At 42.5% G+C, this 14,209-nt stretch overlaps 1 protein-coding gene across 7 annotated transcripts in view; it reads left to right on the forward strand.

The window, feature by feature from the left end:
- Positions 1–14,209, forward strand: part of CDK5RAP2 (CDK5 regulatory subunit associated protein 2) — a 171,049-nt gene that overhangs the window by 19,811 nt on the left and 137,029 nt on the right. For all 7 annotated transcript variants that reach the window (XR_009251448.1, XM_058694350.1, XM_058694351.1 and 4 more), the window contains 2 exons: positions 7,516–7,626; positions 11,075–11,151. Coding sequence is in view for 6 of the 7 variants with exons in the window: in XM_058694350.1 (XP_058550333.1) it covers positions 7,516–7,626; positions 11,075–11,151 (188 nt within the window). In the remaining variant the exon portion in view is untranslated. The remainder of the gene's footprint in view (positions 1–7,515; positions 7,627–11,074; positions 11,152–14,209) is intronic.

The following is a 14,209-nucleotide window of genomic DNA, read 5'->3' on the forward strand; positions in this document are numbered from 1 at the left end:
GGGACTCTCTTTGCATCCCATTGCCTTCAAGAAATTCTTAAATGTGTCCAGTCACCTGGGCAGCCGTTGGGCACTTGGTAACTGTCTCTTTATGATTCAGGCTGGAACGTACAAGACACAAGAGTGTGTGGTGCCCGACCTCTTAGAGATGGATTGATTAGAAAAAGCAAGTTATCAGCTGGTATAACGCAGTGTGACAGTTGCAATGATAAAGAAAGTAGAGGGTATATGGAAACATTTCGAAGGGTCGCCAGTCCAGCCCGATGGGGGTAGCCCGAGAAAACTTTATGAGGGAAGTGGTATTAAGTGGAGAACTAGGCTGGCATTGTTGTGGAAAATAGGGTGCCTGTACCTCATTGTATTCACCTGGGCCGGTCTGGTGTTTGCATTCACCTTCTGAAGGCTTATTTGCCTTTTTCTTATTTTTTAAAAACTTCTTTACCTATACGCAGGATACATATTCTTTCGAGTGTTGCTGAGAATTTTAGCAGTGTGTACAATGTGGGTATTTTAAGCAACCTCCATAAATATTTCATTGGTAGTTGAGTAATAGAATAAGGTTCCTCTTTATGGGAAGCATCTGGTGGGGCAGACTTTTTGTTTGAATGAACGTTTTATGTGCTGTTTCCTTAAAACATTTAAAGCAAGGCTTTAATGAACTTACCAGTGGTTTCTTGTGCTGTCCTTGTTAGCCACAGAGTTGAAAACTTAAGTGCTAACAAGAGGGCCAAGGACAGTTTGATGTAGAGTGTGCATATCATTTTCTTTTATCCAGTTATAAAAATATGTTGGTTAAAAAGCATTATATATTCTTACCAATTACTTTTTTTAAATGCTGAAAAAAAACCAGTGGGGATCATATTATCATTCACTAGTACTGTATTATCAGTACTATTTTACTATATTTCATTTTAATTATTCAAAAAATGTTTATTTATTTATTTTGAGAGCACGAGAGAGAGAAAGAGCAGGGGAGGGGAGAGAGAGAGAATCCTAAGTAGGCTCTGTGTTGTCAGAGCAGAGCCCGATGCTAGGCTGGATCCTAGGAATCCTGAGATCATGACCTGAGCTGAGGTCAAGAGTCAGGTGCTCAACTGACTGAGCCACCCAGGTGCCCCATCATTTTAGCAACTTTTAAAACAGCTTTATTGAGATATAAGTTACATGAAAAAATTCACCAATTTTAATGTTGAATGAACTTTGACAGATGTGTACTGCCTTATAGCCTGTCATAATCAAAGTATATATATGTGTGTATATACACACATACATATTAATACACATATATATATATTAAATGATTTTCTTTTTTGGTATATGTGTGTATATACAGTTCTAGGCTCATGTAACCATCACCACAATTAGAATACAGAACATTCCATAATGCCAAAAAATTCCTATGTGCTGTCTCTTTGTGGTCAGACCCTTTCTTCATCCCAGAGTTCTGGCAGCTAATGCTCTGGTCTTGGTCCCTATAATTTTGCTTTTTCCAGATGTCTTATAAATGGCATCATACAGTAATATAATCTTTTGAGGCTGATTTATTTCCCTTACCGTAAGGTCTTTGAAATTCATTCATGCTGTTGTGTGTATCATAGTTATTGATTATTAGTCCATCATGTGGATGTACATTTTAGTTATTCACCCTTTGAAGAACATTTAGGTTCTTTCCGGGTTTGGTGGTTATTATTAAAGCTGTAGTAAACATTTGTGCACAGGTTTTTGGGTGAACATAGGTTTTTATTTCCCTAGGGTAAATCCCTAGGATGGGAATTGCTGAGTCATATGGTAAAAGGTAGTGTTAGTGTGTGTGTGTGTGTGTGTGTGTGTGTGTGTGTGAGAGAGAGAGAGAGAGAGAGAGAGAGAGAGAGAGAGAGAGACTGCCAAATGGTTTTGCAAAGTGGTTGTGGCATTTTGCCTTCCTATCAGTAGAGTATGAGGTTTCCATTTGCTTCACATCCTCATCAGCATTAGGTATTCTCAATTCAAAAAAAATTTTTAGTCATTCTAATCGGTACTAAAACTCATTGTAGCTTTAATTTCCGTTTTCCTAATGGCTGAAGGTGTTGACAATCTTTTCTTATGATTATTTGCCGTCTGTATGTCTTCTGTGAAGTTCCTTTGAAAATCTTTGGCCTGTTCTTTAGTTTATTTGTTTGTTTGTTTGTTTAATTGGGTGGTTTTCTTACAGTTACATTTTGGGAGTTATTTATGTATTCTAGATACAGTTCCTACGTTGGATTTGTGATTTGCACAAATCCCAGTAGGTAGCTTTTCTAATCATTCTCTTAACACTGTTTTTCAAAGCAAATGTTTTAAAATTCTGATGAAGCCCAATTTATTGACTAAAAAAATTTTTTAAATGGATCATGCCTTTGGGATTATAGGTAAGAACTGTATAGCACTAGGTCTCAGGGATTTCCCTCTGTCTCTTCTTCTAAAAGTTAGATAATTTTATGTTATACATTTAGGTCTATGATCTAATTTGAGTTAACTCCTGTTTAAAGTATGATAGGTTGAGGTTCATTTTTTTGGTAAAGAGATGTCTAATTGTTGGGTTGAGGTTGATCATTTTGTAGGTGGATGTCCAGTTGTTCCAAAGCCATTTGTTGAAAATGAAAAACTGCCCTTTCTCCATTGAATTGTATTTGTACTGTGAGAACTAATAAAAGAACTTTGCTTAGAATGCAGTTGGGTGCCAGCAGGGGGAGCTTTCAATCCGGTCTCTTGTCAGTGGCACAGCCAGCGGGAAGAGAGGGCGCCTTGCCTTGCCTTGCCTTGCCCTTAGATACTACTTTACTATCTTAGCAGGAGGAAGGAAGGTTTCTTACACCCGCAGCCCTTCACCCCCCTCCCCCACCCCCCGCAGCAGCCCAGCCATCCAATGAGAATCCACCATACTTCCAGCTCCCGGTTTACTCTAGTGGACTTTTAGTTTACAACAGCCCATCCCAACTCCCCCCCCCCCCCCCCCCCCCCCCCCCCCCCCCCGCCTTCTCTGTAAAAGAGCACTTCTCACCTTATTCTCTGGGTTTGCGGGTGGGTCTGCAGCAGCTTGCTTGTCCTGGATTGCCATCTCTGCTATTCCTGAATGAACTCATCTTTTGCTGGTAGAATAAATGGCAGTTTTATTTTTAAGGTTAGCGGTTGCTTTGTCAAACACTAATTAGCTGGGGGCACCTGGATGGCTCAGCCGGTTAAGCGTCCGACCCCTCATTTTGGCTCAGGTCATGATCTCGAGGTTCATGGGTTTGAGCCCCGCATAGGGCTCTGTGCCGACAGCGCAGAGCCTGCTTGAGATTCTGTCTCCCTCTTTTTCTCTGCCCCTTCCCCATTCTCTCTCTCTCTCCCCCCCCCTCTCAAAAATAAATAAATAAATGTTAGAAAAAACTAATTGGCTGTAATTGTGTGGGTCTGTTTGTATAGTCTGTTTCTTTGGATTCTTTTTCAAAATTGTTTTCACCCATCTAGCTCTTTTACTGTTCCATGTAAATTTTGTAATCGGCTTGTTTCTAACTATAAGAAATCCTGTGGGGATTTTGATTGGGATTGTGTTAAATCTATAGATCAGTTTGGAGAGAATTGACATCTTTATTATATTGTCTTCCAGCTTATGAATTTGGTAAGCTTCTTCACTTATTTAAGTTCTTGATTTCTTCAGCATTTTGTGGTGTTAAGCATACTTCATGGTTTATTAGACTTATGTTTATGAATTTAAGTGTTTTGGAGGTATTGTAAAATGGTATTTAAAAAAGTTTCAGTTTCCAGTTGTTTGTTGTTAGTGTATTGAAATAACACTTGATGTTTGCATTTTGACTTTGCTAAACTCACTTATGAATTCTGGGATCTTTTTTTGTAGATTCCTTGGGATTTTCTACATAGATGATCATACTATCTTCCGATAAGGATGATTTTAGCTCTTCCTTTCCAAATTGAATGCCTTTTATTTTTTCCCTTAACCTTATTACACTGGCTAGGACTTCAAATGCAATGTTAAATAGGAATTGTGAGAGTGGATATCCTTTTCCTTTTTCTTAGTGTTAGGGGAATAGCATTGTTTTTCATCTTTAATTAAATATATATATATATATAAATATATAAAAAATATATATGTATGTGTACATATATATATATATATATATATATATATATATAAATGTATGAGTTTCTTGTAAATACCCTGTAGCATAGAGGAAGTTTCCTTTAATTCCTAGTTTGCCAAGTATTTATCTTGAGTGGCTGTTCGGTTTTGTCAGATGTTTTTCTGCAGCTATTGATATCATATATTTTTTTTGTTCTTAGTTTTTTGGTCTGGTGGATTGCATGGATTGATTTTTGAATGTTGAATTAGAATTAGCTTTACATTCCTGGCATAAGTCCCACTCATGAAGTATTTATCTGTTTTTTCAGTTTGCTAAAATTTAGTTGAGGATTTTCCATTTATGTTCATGGGTGACTTAATCTAGTTTTCTAAGAAGTCGTAGTTTTCTTGTAATGTTTTTGTCTGGTTTTGGTATCAGGATAACATTGCCCTCTGTAAAATGCAGTGGCAAAGTTCCCTCACCTTCTGATTTCTGGAAGATATTGTATAGAAGTGGCATTATTCCTTCTTCCAATATTTGGTAGAAATTGCGACTGAAATAATTTTGTTTTGGAGTTTTCTTTTCTGGAGGGGTTTGAATTACAAATTCAGTTTTTAAAATAGATACATACAAGACTATTCTGTATATCTATTTTTCTTTGGTGGATTTTGATAATTTGTACTTTTCTTGGAAATGTACTATTTCATCTGAGTTGTTCAATTTATATGCGTAGAGTTATATGCATTATTCTCTTACTATCCCTTTAATTGCTATGGGATCTGTTGTGATGACCTCTCTTTCATTTTTTGATATTGGTAATTTATGTCTTTTTCTTTTCTCTTTTTATCTTTGCTAGTCTTCATCAGTCATTTGAAAGAACCTTCTTTTTAAATGATTTTTTTTTTTCTGTTTTCCAGCTTTCCATTTTATTGTTTTCTGTTCTTATGTTTATTATATCTGTCATGTTGCTTGTTCGGGTTTATTTTGTTCTTATTATGGTTTCTTAAGGTAGAAGCTTAGATTGTTGATTTGAGACATTTCTTGTTTTCTAACACATTTTAAATAGTATAAATTTTCCCCAATCACTACTTTAACTGTACCCTAAAAATTTTGGTATATTTGCATTTCAAAATATATTGCATTTCAAAAGATAATTCAAAATATCTTCTGATTTCCCTTGAGACTTCCTCTCTGACCCATGGATTGTTTAGAAATGTGTTAATTTCTAAGTATTTGGGTATTTTCCAATTTCTTTCAGTTACTGATTTCTACCTTAAGTTTATTATGGTCAGAGAACATGGTTTGATTTTCAGTTCTGTAAATTTGTTAAGGTTTGTTTTATGACCCAGGATATCCATGAGCATATCCATGAACAAGCAAAGTGAACCTATAGAAAGTTGCAAAATAGCACAACAACTGGGGCGCCTGGGTGGCTCAGTCAGTTAAGCATCTGACTTCAGCTCAGGTCATGATCTTCCAGTTCTTGGGTCTGAGTTTCGCATCGGACTCTGTGCTGACAGCTCAGAGCCTGGGGCCTGCTTCGGATTCTGTGTCTCCCTCTCTCTCTGCCCCTCCCCTGCTTGTGCTCTCTCTCTCTCTCTCTCTCTCTCTCTCCAAAATAAACAAACATCAAAACAAAATTTTAAGGGGTGCCTGGGTGGCTCAGTTGGTTAAGCGGCCGACCGGCTCAGGTCATGGTCTCGCTGTCTGTGGGTTCAAGCCCTGCGTCAGGTTCAGACTCACACTCTGTCTCTCCGTCTCTCTCTCTCTCTCTCTCTCTCAAAAATACACATTAAAAAAAAAAGGAATCATCAATGTTAAAAGCATTTGATAAAAGATCACTGGAGAACATGACATTCACCCAGTTATTACCCCACAGATGGCTTATTAATTACTAAAGGAAAAGGTCCATTACAATTTAGGAATCCAGTAGACACCACCTAAATCAAGATAATCTATTAAATGTCACCAGTGATGGGGCAAAGTGACATGCAGTGTCTCCTGAAAGAAAGCACTGAAAGCAAGCGACTTCATTTTAAATGTTCCTGCCCACAACCTTTAGCCTGCACCTAATGAAGCAGTCCATCTGACGAATCCAAATATAAGGACGTTTGCAGAACAGCAGGCCTGAACCCTTCAAAAGTCTTAATGACAATCTTAAGGTAAAAGTAGTTGGGGAACTCTTCTAAATAAATGGAAGTGATGGAGGCATGATTACTAAGTGCAATGAAATCATATAGTAAATCTTGAATTAAAAAAAAAAAAAAAAAGAAAGAAAAGAAAAGAAAAGAAAAAAGCTCCATGAGGATAAGTGGGGAATCTGAATAACAACTTTGTATTAGGTAATAGTGTTATAATTTTGTAAAATGTCCTAAGAGAGATACATCCTCAAGTACATAGGGATGCTGTCATGATGTCTGCAACTGACTCTCTAATGAGTGGGGAGAGACAGAAAGAAAGAATAAAGCAAACGTAGCAAAATACTAACTGATGGATCTAGATGCAGTATATATGATTGGTTGTTGTGTTTTTAAAAATTTTTTTTTTTTTTTTTTTTTTTTTTACTGTTTATTATTTTTAAGAGAGAAAGAGACAGAGAGCTAGCAGGGGAGGGGCAGAGAGGAGGGAGACCCAGAATCCGAAGCAGGCTCCAGGCTCTGAGCTGTCAGCACAGAGCCCGACGCGGGGCTCGAACTCCCAGACCTCAAGATCATGACCTGGGTCGAAGTTGGAGACCTAGCCGACTGAGCCACCCAGGCGCCCCTAGCATTGATGATTCTCACCTGAATCAGTTATTACTGTAATGGTTGGATAATGGTGATTTCCTTTTTTTAAATTTGTTTTTATTTTTATTATTTTTTTAAAGTTTATTTATTTATTCTGGGACAAAGAGAAAGTGCAAGTGGGGAAGGGGCAGAGAGAAGGAGAGACAGAATCCCAAGCAGGCTCTGTGCCGGCAACACAATGCGGAGCTTGAACTCACAAATTCTAAGATCATGACCTGAGCTGAGATCAGGTTTGAACGCTTAACTGACTGAGCCACCCAGGCACCCCTGTTTTTATTTTTTATATTTTATTTTTTTTTAATTTATTTTTTTTATAATGGTGAACTGGATTTCATTTGTGAAGAAGAGATTTGCCTTTCCTTTCCTTTTGTTTTCTTTCTTTTCCTTTCTTTCTTCCTTTCTTTACTTATCAGCAGTGTGGAGTCACGAATTCTTTTCTTCAGTCATTATTCATTCAAGTGCTCAGATTGTCTTAAATTCGACTAGCGAGAACCACTTAATTCTGGGTTGGTACAATTGCAGCAAAGGTAAGTTTTCTCTAGTTTTTAACATTTCAGTCCATTCGTAGCCTTAGGAGCTACAGGGATTAATGCAGGTACCGTCCTTCAGACCTTACTTTTGATAACCCTTCTGTGCTTATTTTCCAGCAAATCACTGAATTGAAGAAAGAAAACTTTAATTTAAAGCTCCGCATCTATTTCCTGGAGGAAAGAATGCAACAGGAATTTGATGGCTCCACCGAACACGTCTATAAAACTGTGAGGTCCCACTTCCCACGGCCACACCTGGTTTTTTTCTCAGAGTCATTCCCAGCAGAAATTTGATTAATATTTGTTCTCCGAGTTAGCCTGAACAGACAGAGCTGCTTTCATTTAATCTGAATGGATTACGGGGAGCATAAAACAATAGGATGATCTTAATAGTAAGCAGAGAGTTGCAAGATTAATTTTAAGGGATTCTGTCTCTCTTTTTCAAATCCTAATTCTCATTTACTCTTTCTATCTCAGTTGCCTTTTCCTAATTATTCACGATTGAGACAAAGGTGGTGAAATGGTGGAGTGTCTTTGGAATTGCGGCCTGCTGTTACCCACTAACTCGTGTAGCTGTAGGCAAGGCCCTTCAGCTCCCTGGGCTTGCTTTCGGAGTTAAGTGACAGTCCCTCTGTCACAGGGTTATTTGTGTGGATTAAAACGGTACGGCAGAGGAAAAGCCCTAGCACACAGTCAGTGCTTGGCGATGATCCTCGCTGTCTGACAGAGGCTTCCCTTGGCAGCCCGCCTTGAGGACCGTCAGCTGTCTGTGCCCTGGCTCTTCTGTATTCCTTGCGTGCTTGCTTGTGACGGTCAGAAAAGCGTCTGTTCCCATCTGAAGTCTTGACCTGGGGGCCTCTGCCTGAAAACAGACTTTGGTGCTGAAAGTTGAAAACAGAACTTGGCTTTCCTGAAAAGACATAAGTACAAACAATATTTCGGTGCCCATTTTTTGGCTTTCTCCAGCAGATTAGCCCCTGGCCCGGGGAATGTCTCCGTCTTTTCTCTTCTGAAGTTTGCACCACTGGAAACTTTTGAAGGGGGAAAAAGGACTCTCCTTGAGTTTCAGCAGATGGGACTTAAATGGGCTTGTCTTGAAGAAGGATTGTACTGTACTTCTGAGCCTTTTCAAGAATTGAAAACCTCTCTTTGTCCCTTAAGGCAGTTTTTTTTTTTTTGGTTTTTTTTTTTCCCCTTCATTGTGGTGGTGGAAAGGCAATGAGGATGTCACCTTTTCTGGAAGGGAGTGATGATGCAATCATAGTTTGAAGGAAAAACCAATAGCCTAAAACATTTTCTGTGTAAGTATGGTTACACACTTCTAGGGTGATAGGGAGCCAAAGCGTGTTAATTGCTTGCTCTCTGTAAGCCACGGTCTTGGGCATTTGGACATTTATCATATTTTAACTCTCAAGACAGCCTTGTGCAGTGGAGATTATCCTCATTTTACAGAAGAGGAAACTGAAGTTCAGGGAAGATCAGTAACTTGCTGGATGTCACAAAGCTACTATGAGAGGTGTATTCTGAATACAGGCCTGCCTCATTTTACTCTGCTGTTTAGCTTTTTTTTTTTTTTTTTTTTTTTACACTGTCTGATTAGATGACCTGATTTAATTATACTTTTATTTCAAGTTGTTGGATAGGTAGGTGTACATGGCTCAGAATTCAAAAAGCATCAAAGGAATACACTAGAGAGACTTTCATCCACCCTTGTCTCCTGGTTCCCCAGATCTAACCGATATTATTAATTATTTATGCAGAGGAATTTTATGTATGTACAAGCAGGTGTGTGTGTGGGTATAAATCTCCTTTTTACATAAATGCAGGCACGTTCTGTTCTGTACCTTGCATTTTTCTTTAATAATAAGGATAAGGATATCTTTTCCTTAACAGCAGTGTAAGGGCGTCTTCATTCTCTTTTATAACGAAATTCCATTTTAAGCTTATGAGGTGTCTTGACTTATGGTTTGGAGACTGATTCCCATGTATTGTAAGTTTATAACTTCAGGTATTGGGGCTTGAAAAATTGGTCTCGTGGACATGTTAGCTCTCCATCGTTTTAGGTCGGGGGTGCCAGTTAGTTCATCAGAAAGCAGTTTAGATTATCTGGTGTCAGTTCTTAAATGGAAACTCTCTGCCCTTCTTAGAGCTGAAAAGGTGTCCTCTGTTTGAAGGCTGTTGCTGTAGGGTCCTCACAAAACCAGCTGAAGACCGGTGAACTGTCTGTCATGCAGTGATCTTTATGCAAAGATCAGCTTCTCCTAACAAAGTTTGGTCTCGTAGATGACTTCTTTAGTGCCTGTTGTTGACCGGGAAGAAGATAACGCCCTGGGAGTCCCGTCTGCTAGGCTCTTCTCATGTGTGAGCTCATTTGCTCCTCAAATCCCCTATGTCAGGTAGGGCTTGTGTGTTTCATTGGCGCTCGAGTGGCCTGAGAGAAGAAACTTCGCTCTCTCACCTCCTGGGCTTGTGCTTCCGAGGACGACTACAGGCTTGCACTTCCGGTTTCATAGTTGATGCCGGTGTGCAGGCAGGGCCTGTGTCTGCCTTGTTTACCACGCCGCCCTCAGCGCTTAGCCCCATGCCTGTCCTGTCACAGGTCATCGGTATATGTCTGCGGCCAGCCCAGGTTAGCGGGTTGATTTCCATTCTGGCTGACTTCTCAGTCTCGGGTCCTCATTCCCCCAGGGCTGCTTGGCAGGAAGGTAGGAGGCGTGTCCCCTGAGATTATAAATGTTACCGGAAATGTGACTTTTATTTAAAATAACCCACATGGATTATGGATGTGAAATTGGCATGAATTATTAAAACAAAACAGGAGCAAGATTTCGGAGAAATCTTGGATTTATAGCAATCCTCCACCAGCTACGCACTCAGACCTCAGGCTCTGCTAGCGGGAGTTCATCTGCTATTCCACCTGGGATACATTCGTGGGCAGGTTTGAGAAGCCCGCCACTGCCCCACTGTCTCACACTGCGGTGTCTTTACCAGAGCTTCTGTCTTTGGGTTGTCACGTGAGTTAGAAGCCCGAGGCCATGTGTGACTCCCTTCGTTGCAGTCAGTTAAGAGGAGGACGTGTGGTTGGAGAACGCCGTGGTGGCCCTCATAGACAGCTTGCCCCACGCGGTTGTGGCTTTTTTGTAAGTGCCCCGAAATCTTACGCTGAAATGAGACAGGCAGTGGTGTGGCCTCCCACTTATCCATCCGCGTGTTTTATTTACTTACTTATTTATTTATTTTGAGGCTGTAACACGTTCCCAGTGCTACAGCCACCACATGCATGATTGTAAACAAGCAGAAGTAATTGCCTTGGAATGGGAAAAGCAAACTGCAGAATTGCTTGTAAATTTGCCTGGCGGAGGGCAAACCATTTTTAAATCAGCCTCACTTGTATGACATTTATGCCTCAGTGTTTGAGTGCTCTGGCTGTTAGAAGCTTGGAAAATTTACATAATTGTTCCAAGTCTTGAGGAATCCAGGGCTTCCTTTTGAGACCACCAGTGTTTAATAATTCCTTTCTCCCTGTGCCCTGAGGCTAATGAGGTTTTGAATCTAGCATCTGCCTATTATAAGCGTCCTGTAAGTTAGTCTGTGCGGAAAGCTGTTTCCCCACCGCGCACATTCTGGGGTCCCGTATTTCACGTTGTTTCTTTTCTTTCCTAATCTTGACTGGAAGAACATCGAACTGAAGGTGGAAGTGGAGAGTCTGAAGCGGGAGCTCCAGGAGAGGGAGCAGCTTCTCATCAAAGCCTCGTGAGTACCTGTCATCCTGTCACAAGCTTGCAGGGTGCCCGGGGTTCCCGGGGGTGGAGGCTGGCTGGGTCCATAGAACACAGCCTTGTGTTTTCTGAGCCAGTTGTTTTCCCACTGGGCCCTGAGGACCCCAAGGAGGTGTCCGTTTTTGTTTAACTACTTTTCAACGAACTTCTGAAGTGTAATACACTTCACAGGGAAAATGATGTGATCTTAAGTGTGCAGATGGCGAATGTGCACTAAAAACACCTGTAGGGCCACCATCCAGATTGAAAACCGGAACGTCACCCACCCCCCAGAAGTCCCCTTCTCCATCAAGGTAACCACTGTGCGGAACACTGATGGCATCGGTGTTTAGTTCTGCCCACTTTCGAACTTGATAGGAATGGAGTCCCGTACCGTACACGCCCCCTTTTGTGTCTGGCCTCTTTCCTCAGCAGCGTGTTTGTGGGATCCACCCATGTCCTTAATTCTATCAGCAGCTCATTCATTTTCATTGTGGTAAAGGCCCTAGGGCTTGCAGGAATCCTGAGGGACTCTGGTGAGTGAGGCTGGGACGCAGAGGGTAGGGCTTTAACCAGAGGAACTTGTTTTTGTATCTGTTTAATGCACTAGGGTCTCTTACAATATTTTGTTTAAAAGAGGTGCTCTGCTTAAAACACGTTTGAGAAGTATTGTTTTAATTAATCAAATAGTTAAATATTTGTCGAACAATAAGCCCAGTTCAGAGAATACAGTCGATGACTCGATTGCTTATTCATTCATTCGTAAACATTTATTATGTAATTGTGCCGCGTAGCGAGGATTTGAAAAGAGACGTCCCCCCACTTCAGCCTTGTAGCACGCTTGTAGACAGAGTATAATGGGGGCACGGCGACAAGAGGGCGTTTGTGGGTCTGTTGGGGCACCGAAGTATACAGTTTTGCTTGGTGAGAGTGGAATGAGGCTTCCCGGGGCTGACCCACCTTCCACCAAGGATCTGGCTGAAAGCTTGGGTGGAGGCACACCATTTGTCTTGGTAGCTGAGCTCCTGCTGGATCCAGTGGGCCAGGAGCATGGACTCTTTGGCTTAGGGCACAGCTGCACTGCTCTGGGCCGGGCCATGTCATTCCTTTCATTGTCACGCGGCCAGCAGCTGGAAGTTGGGCTGCTGCTGGCTTCGAGGAGACTAGGGGCTCCCCGGCCCAGACCTCCCTCGCTTATTGCCTATCTTGTACGCTTGGTATTTTCTGAACGAGTGAGTGAATGAATGAAGGAATGAATGAGAAAACTCGATTGATAAGTTTTTGTTTTTGTTGGCTGCTGTTGCACATTTTTTGTTTGTTTTTGTTTTTTGGTTTTTGGTTTTTTTGAAGCACATCATTCTCTGGCACGAAGTCAAGTCAACTTTACCAAGTCTGGAGGTCAGTAGTAGAATTTGAATTTGGTCTGTTTCGTGCTCAGCGCCCTGCCTGCTGCAGGTCTTGGCTAGGACTTGCCGTTAGCGGGCGAGTACACGCGGAAACCCGAACTCACAAAGGCTGTGTGCGCTCCTCCATACCACACACGGGGCTGAATGTTTTCAGGGCTCGTGCATGCATTTGTGGGTGTAGATTCCCAAGCTGCCCACGCAGACCTTTTTGGTCTGACTAGTTTTTTTGTTTTGTTTTTTTTTAAATTTTTTTAACGTTTATTTATTTTTTGAGACAGAGAGAGACAGCATGAATGGGGGAGGGTCAGAGAAAGAGGGAGACACAGAATCGGAAACAGGCTCCAGGCTCTGAGCTGTCAGCACAGAGCCCGACGCGGGCTCGAACTCACGGACCACGAGAGCATGACCTGAGCCGAAGTCGGACGCTCAAGCGACTGAGCCACCCAGGCGCCCCTGGTCTGACTAGTTTTATTTATCCAGAAAAGATTTATTAAGCAGCTGTTCTGTGCCACACTGGGCTAGGCTCCCGGGGGTGCAGTGGTGATCCAGACAGGCTTGCATTCTAGAAGGGGCGATGGTGATAAAATACTCGGGATGGTAAGCGGATAAATACCAAGTGGGAAAAGAGCCGTGAGGAAGACAGAGGCATCGGGGAGTGTTGACAGGGTAGGAACAGGTCCGTCAATAGAGACGTATTGCAGGGAAGGGGCCCTGAGGGGGGAGCACTTAGGTGAGGTGTGAGGAGCAAGTAGGAATTAGCTGTGCACGTGCAGTCCGAGGGAATATGGGAAGTCTGGGGAGGTCTGTGTCTTGTCCTGCAGGGTCTTGAAGCCACAGCAGAGATTATCCCAGATAAACGGGAAGAAGTCACGGGTTTGAGCAGCTGACACAATCAGATTTAGTTTTGTGGAGGTCACTGGATGCGGAGAGGAAGGCGCTTCGTAGACGGAGCGCGGGGCGGGGAGGCAGGGAGGCAGGGAGACCAGTCAGGAGGCTCGTCCGGTAGTTCAGGTGAGAGGCTAGCGATGGCGAGGGGTGGGCGGCCTGCAGAGGCGTCTGGTGAGCAAAATCAACAGGGCTGGGTCACGGATGGGGAGGGGGATGTCAAGGCTGACTCCTAGGTCAGGGGCTAAGATCGCGAGCTCTGTGAAGAGTGTTCGCGACGACGTAGCTGCTCCGGCGTTCTCCCTGCCAGTGCCTTGTCTGACACACGTTCCTCGTCTGGCTCATGGATACTGAACACGTTCTGTTCCCGCTGCTCTGGCTTGGCCCTGGCGGCCCCTTCTGCTTTTCCTGTCGCCTAGCTGACACCGAGGCTCGGGGTGAGCCCCGCCTGGCTGCCTGTAGCCCACGTTTCCATCCCTTCACAAGCTTCCCTGGCAGAGAATCACACTCGCGCGTGTGTGCCGGCACTTTATAGTTTATAAGACCCATTTGCATCCGTTTGGATGCCATCGTTCTCCTGGGAGCCAGGCAAATCTCGAGGAAAGCCTCCTTGTGGACGGGGGGAGGGGTTTAGGCCTGAGAAGGGAAGGACTGTGACCAGCACCACTCAGGCGGGATGATTGGAGCCGGGATGAGAATGCAGGTCCCTGACTTTGGGTCCAGCCCTGATTTCATATGCTTTTTTCTCTTTTTTTCTGTGGA

The sequence above is a fragment of the Neofelis nebulosa genome, chromosome 12 (assembly GCF_028018385.1).
Source record: "Neofelis nebulosa isolate mNeoNeb1 chromosome 12, mNeoNeb1.pri, whole genome shotgun sequence".
NCBI classification, from domain to species: domain Eukaryota; kingdom Metazoa; phylum Chordata; class Mammalia; order Carnivora; family Felidae; genus Neofelis; species Neofelis nebulosa.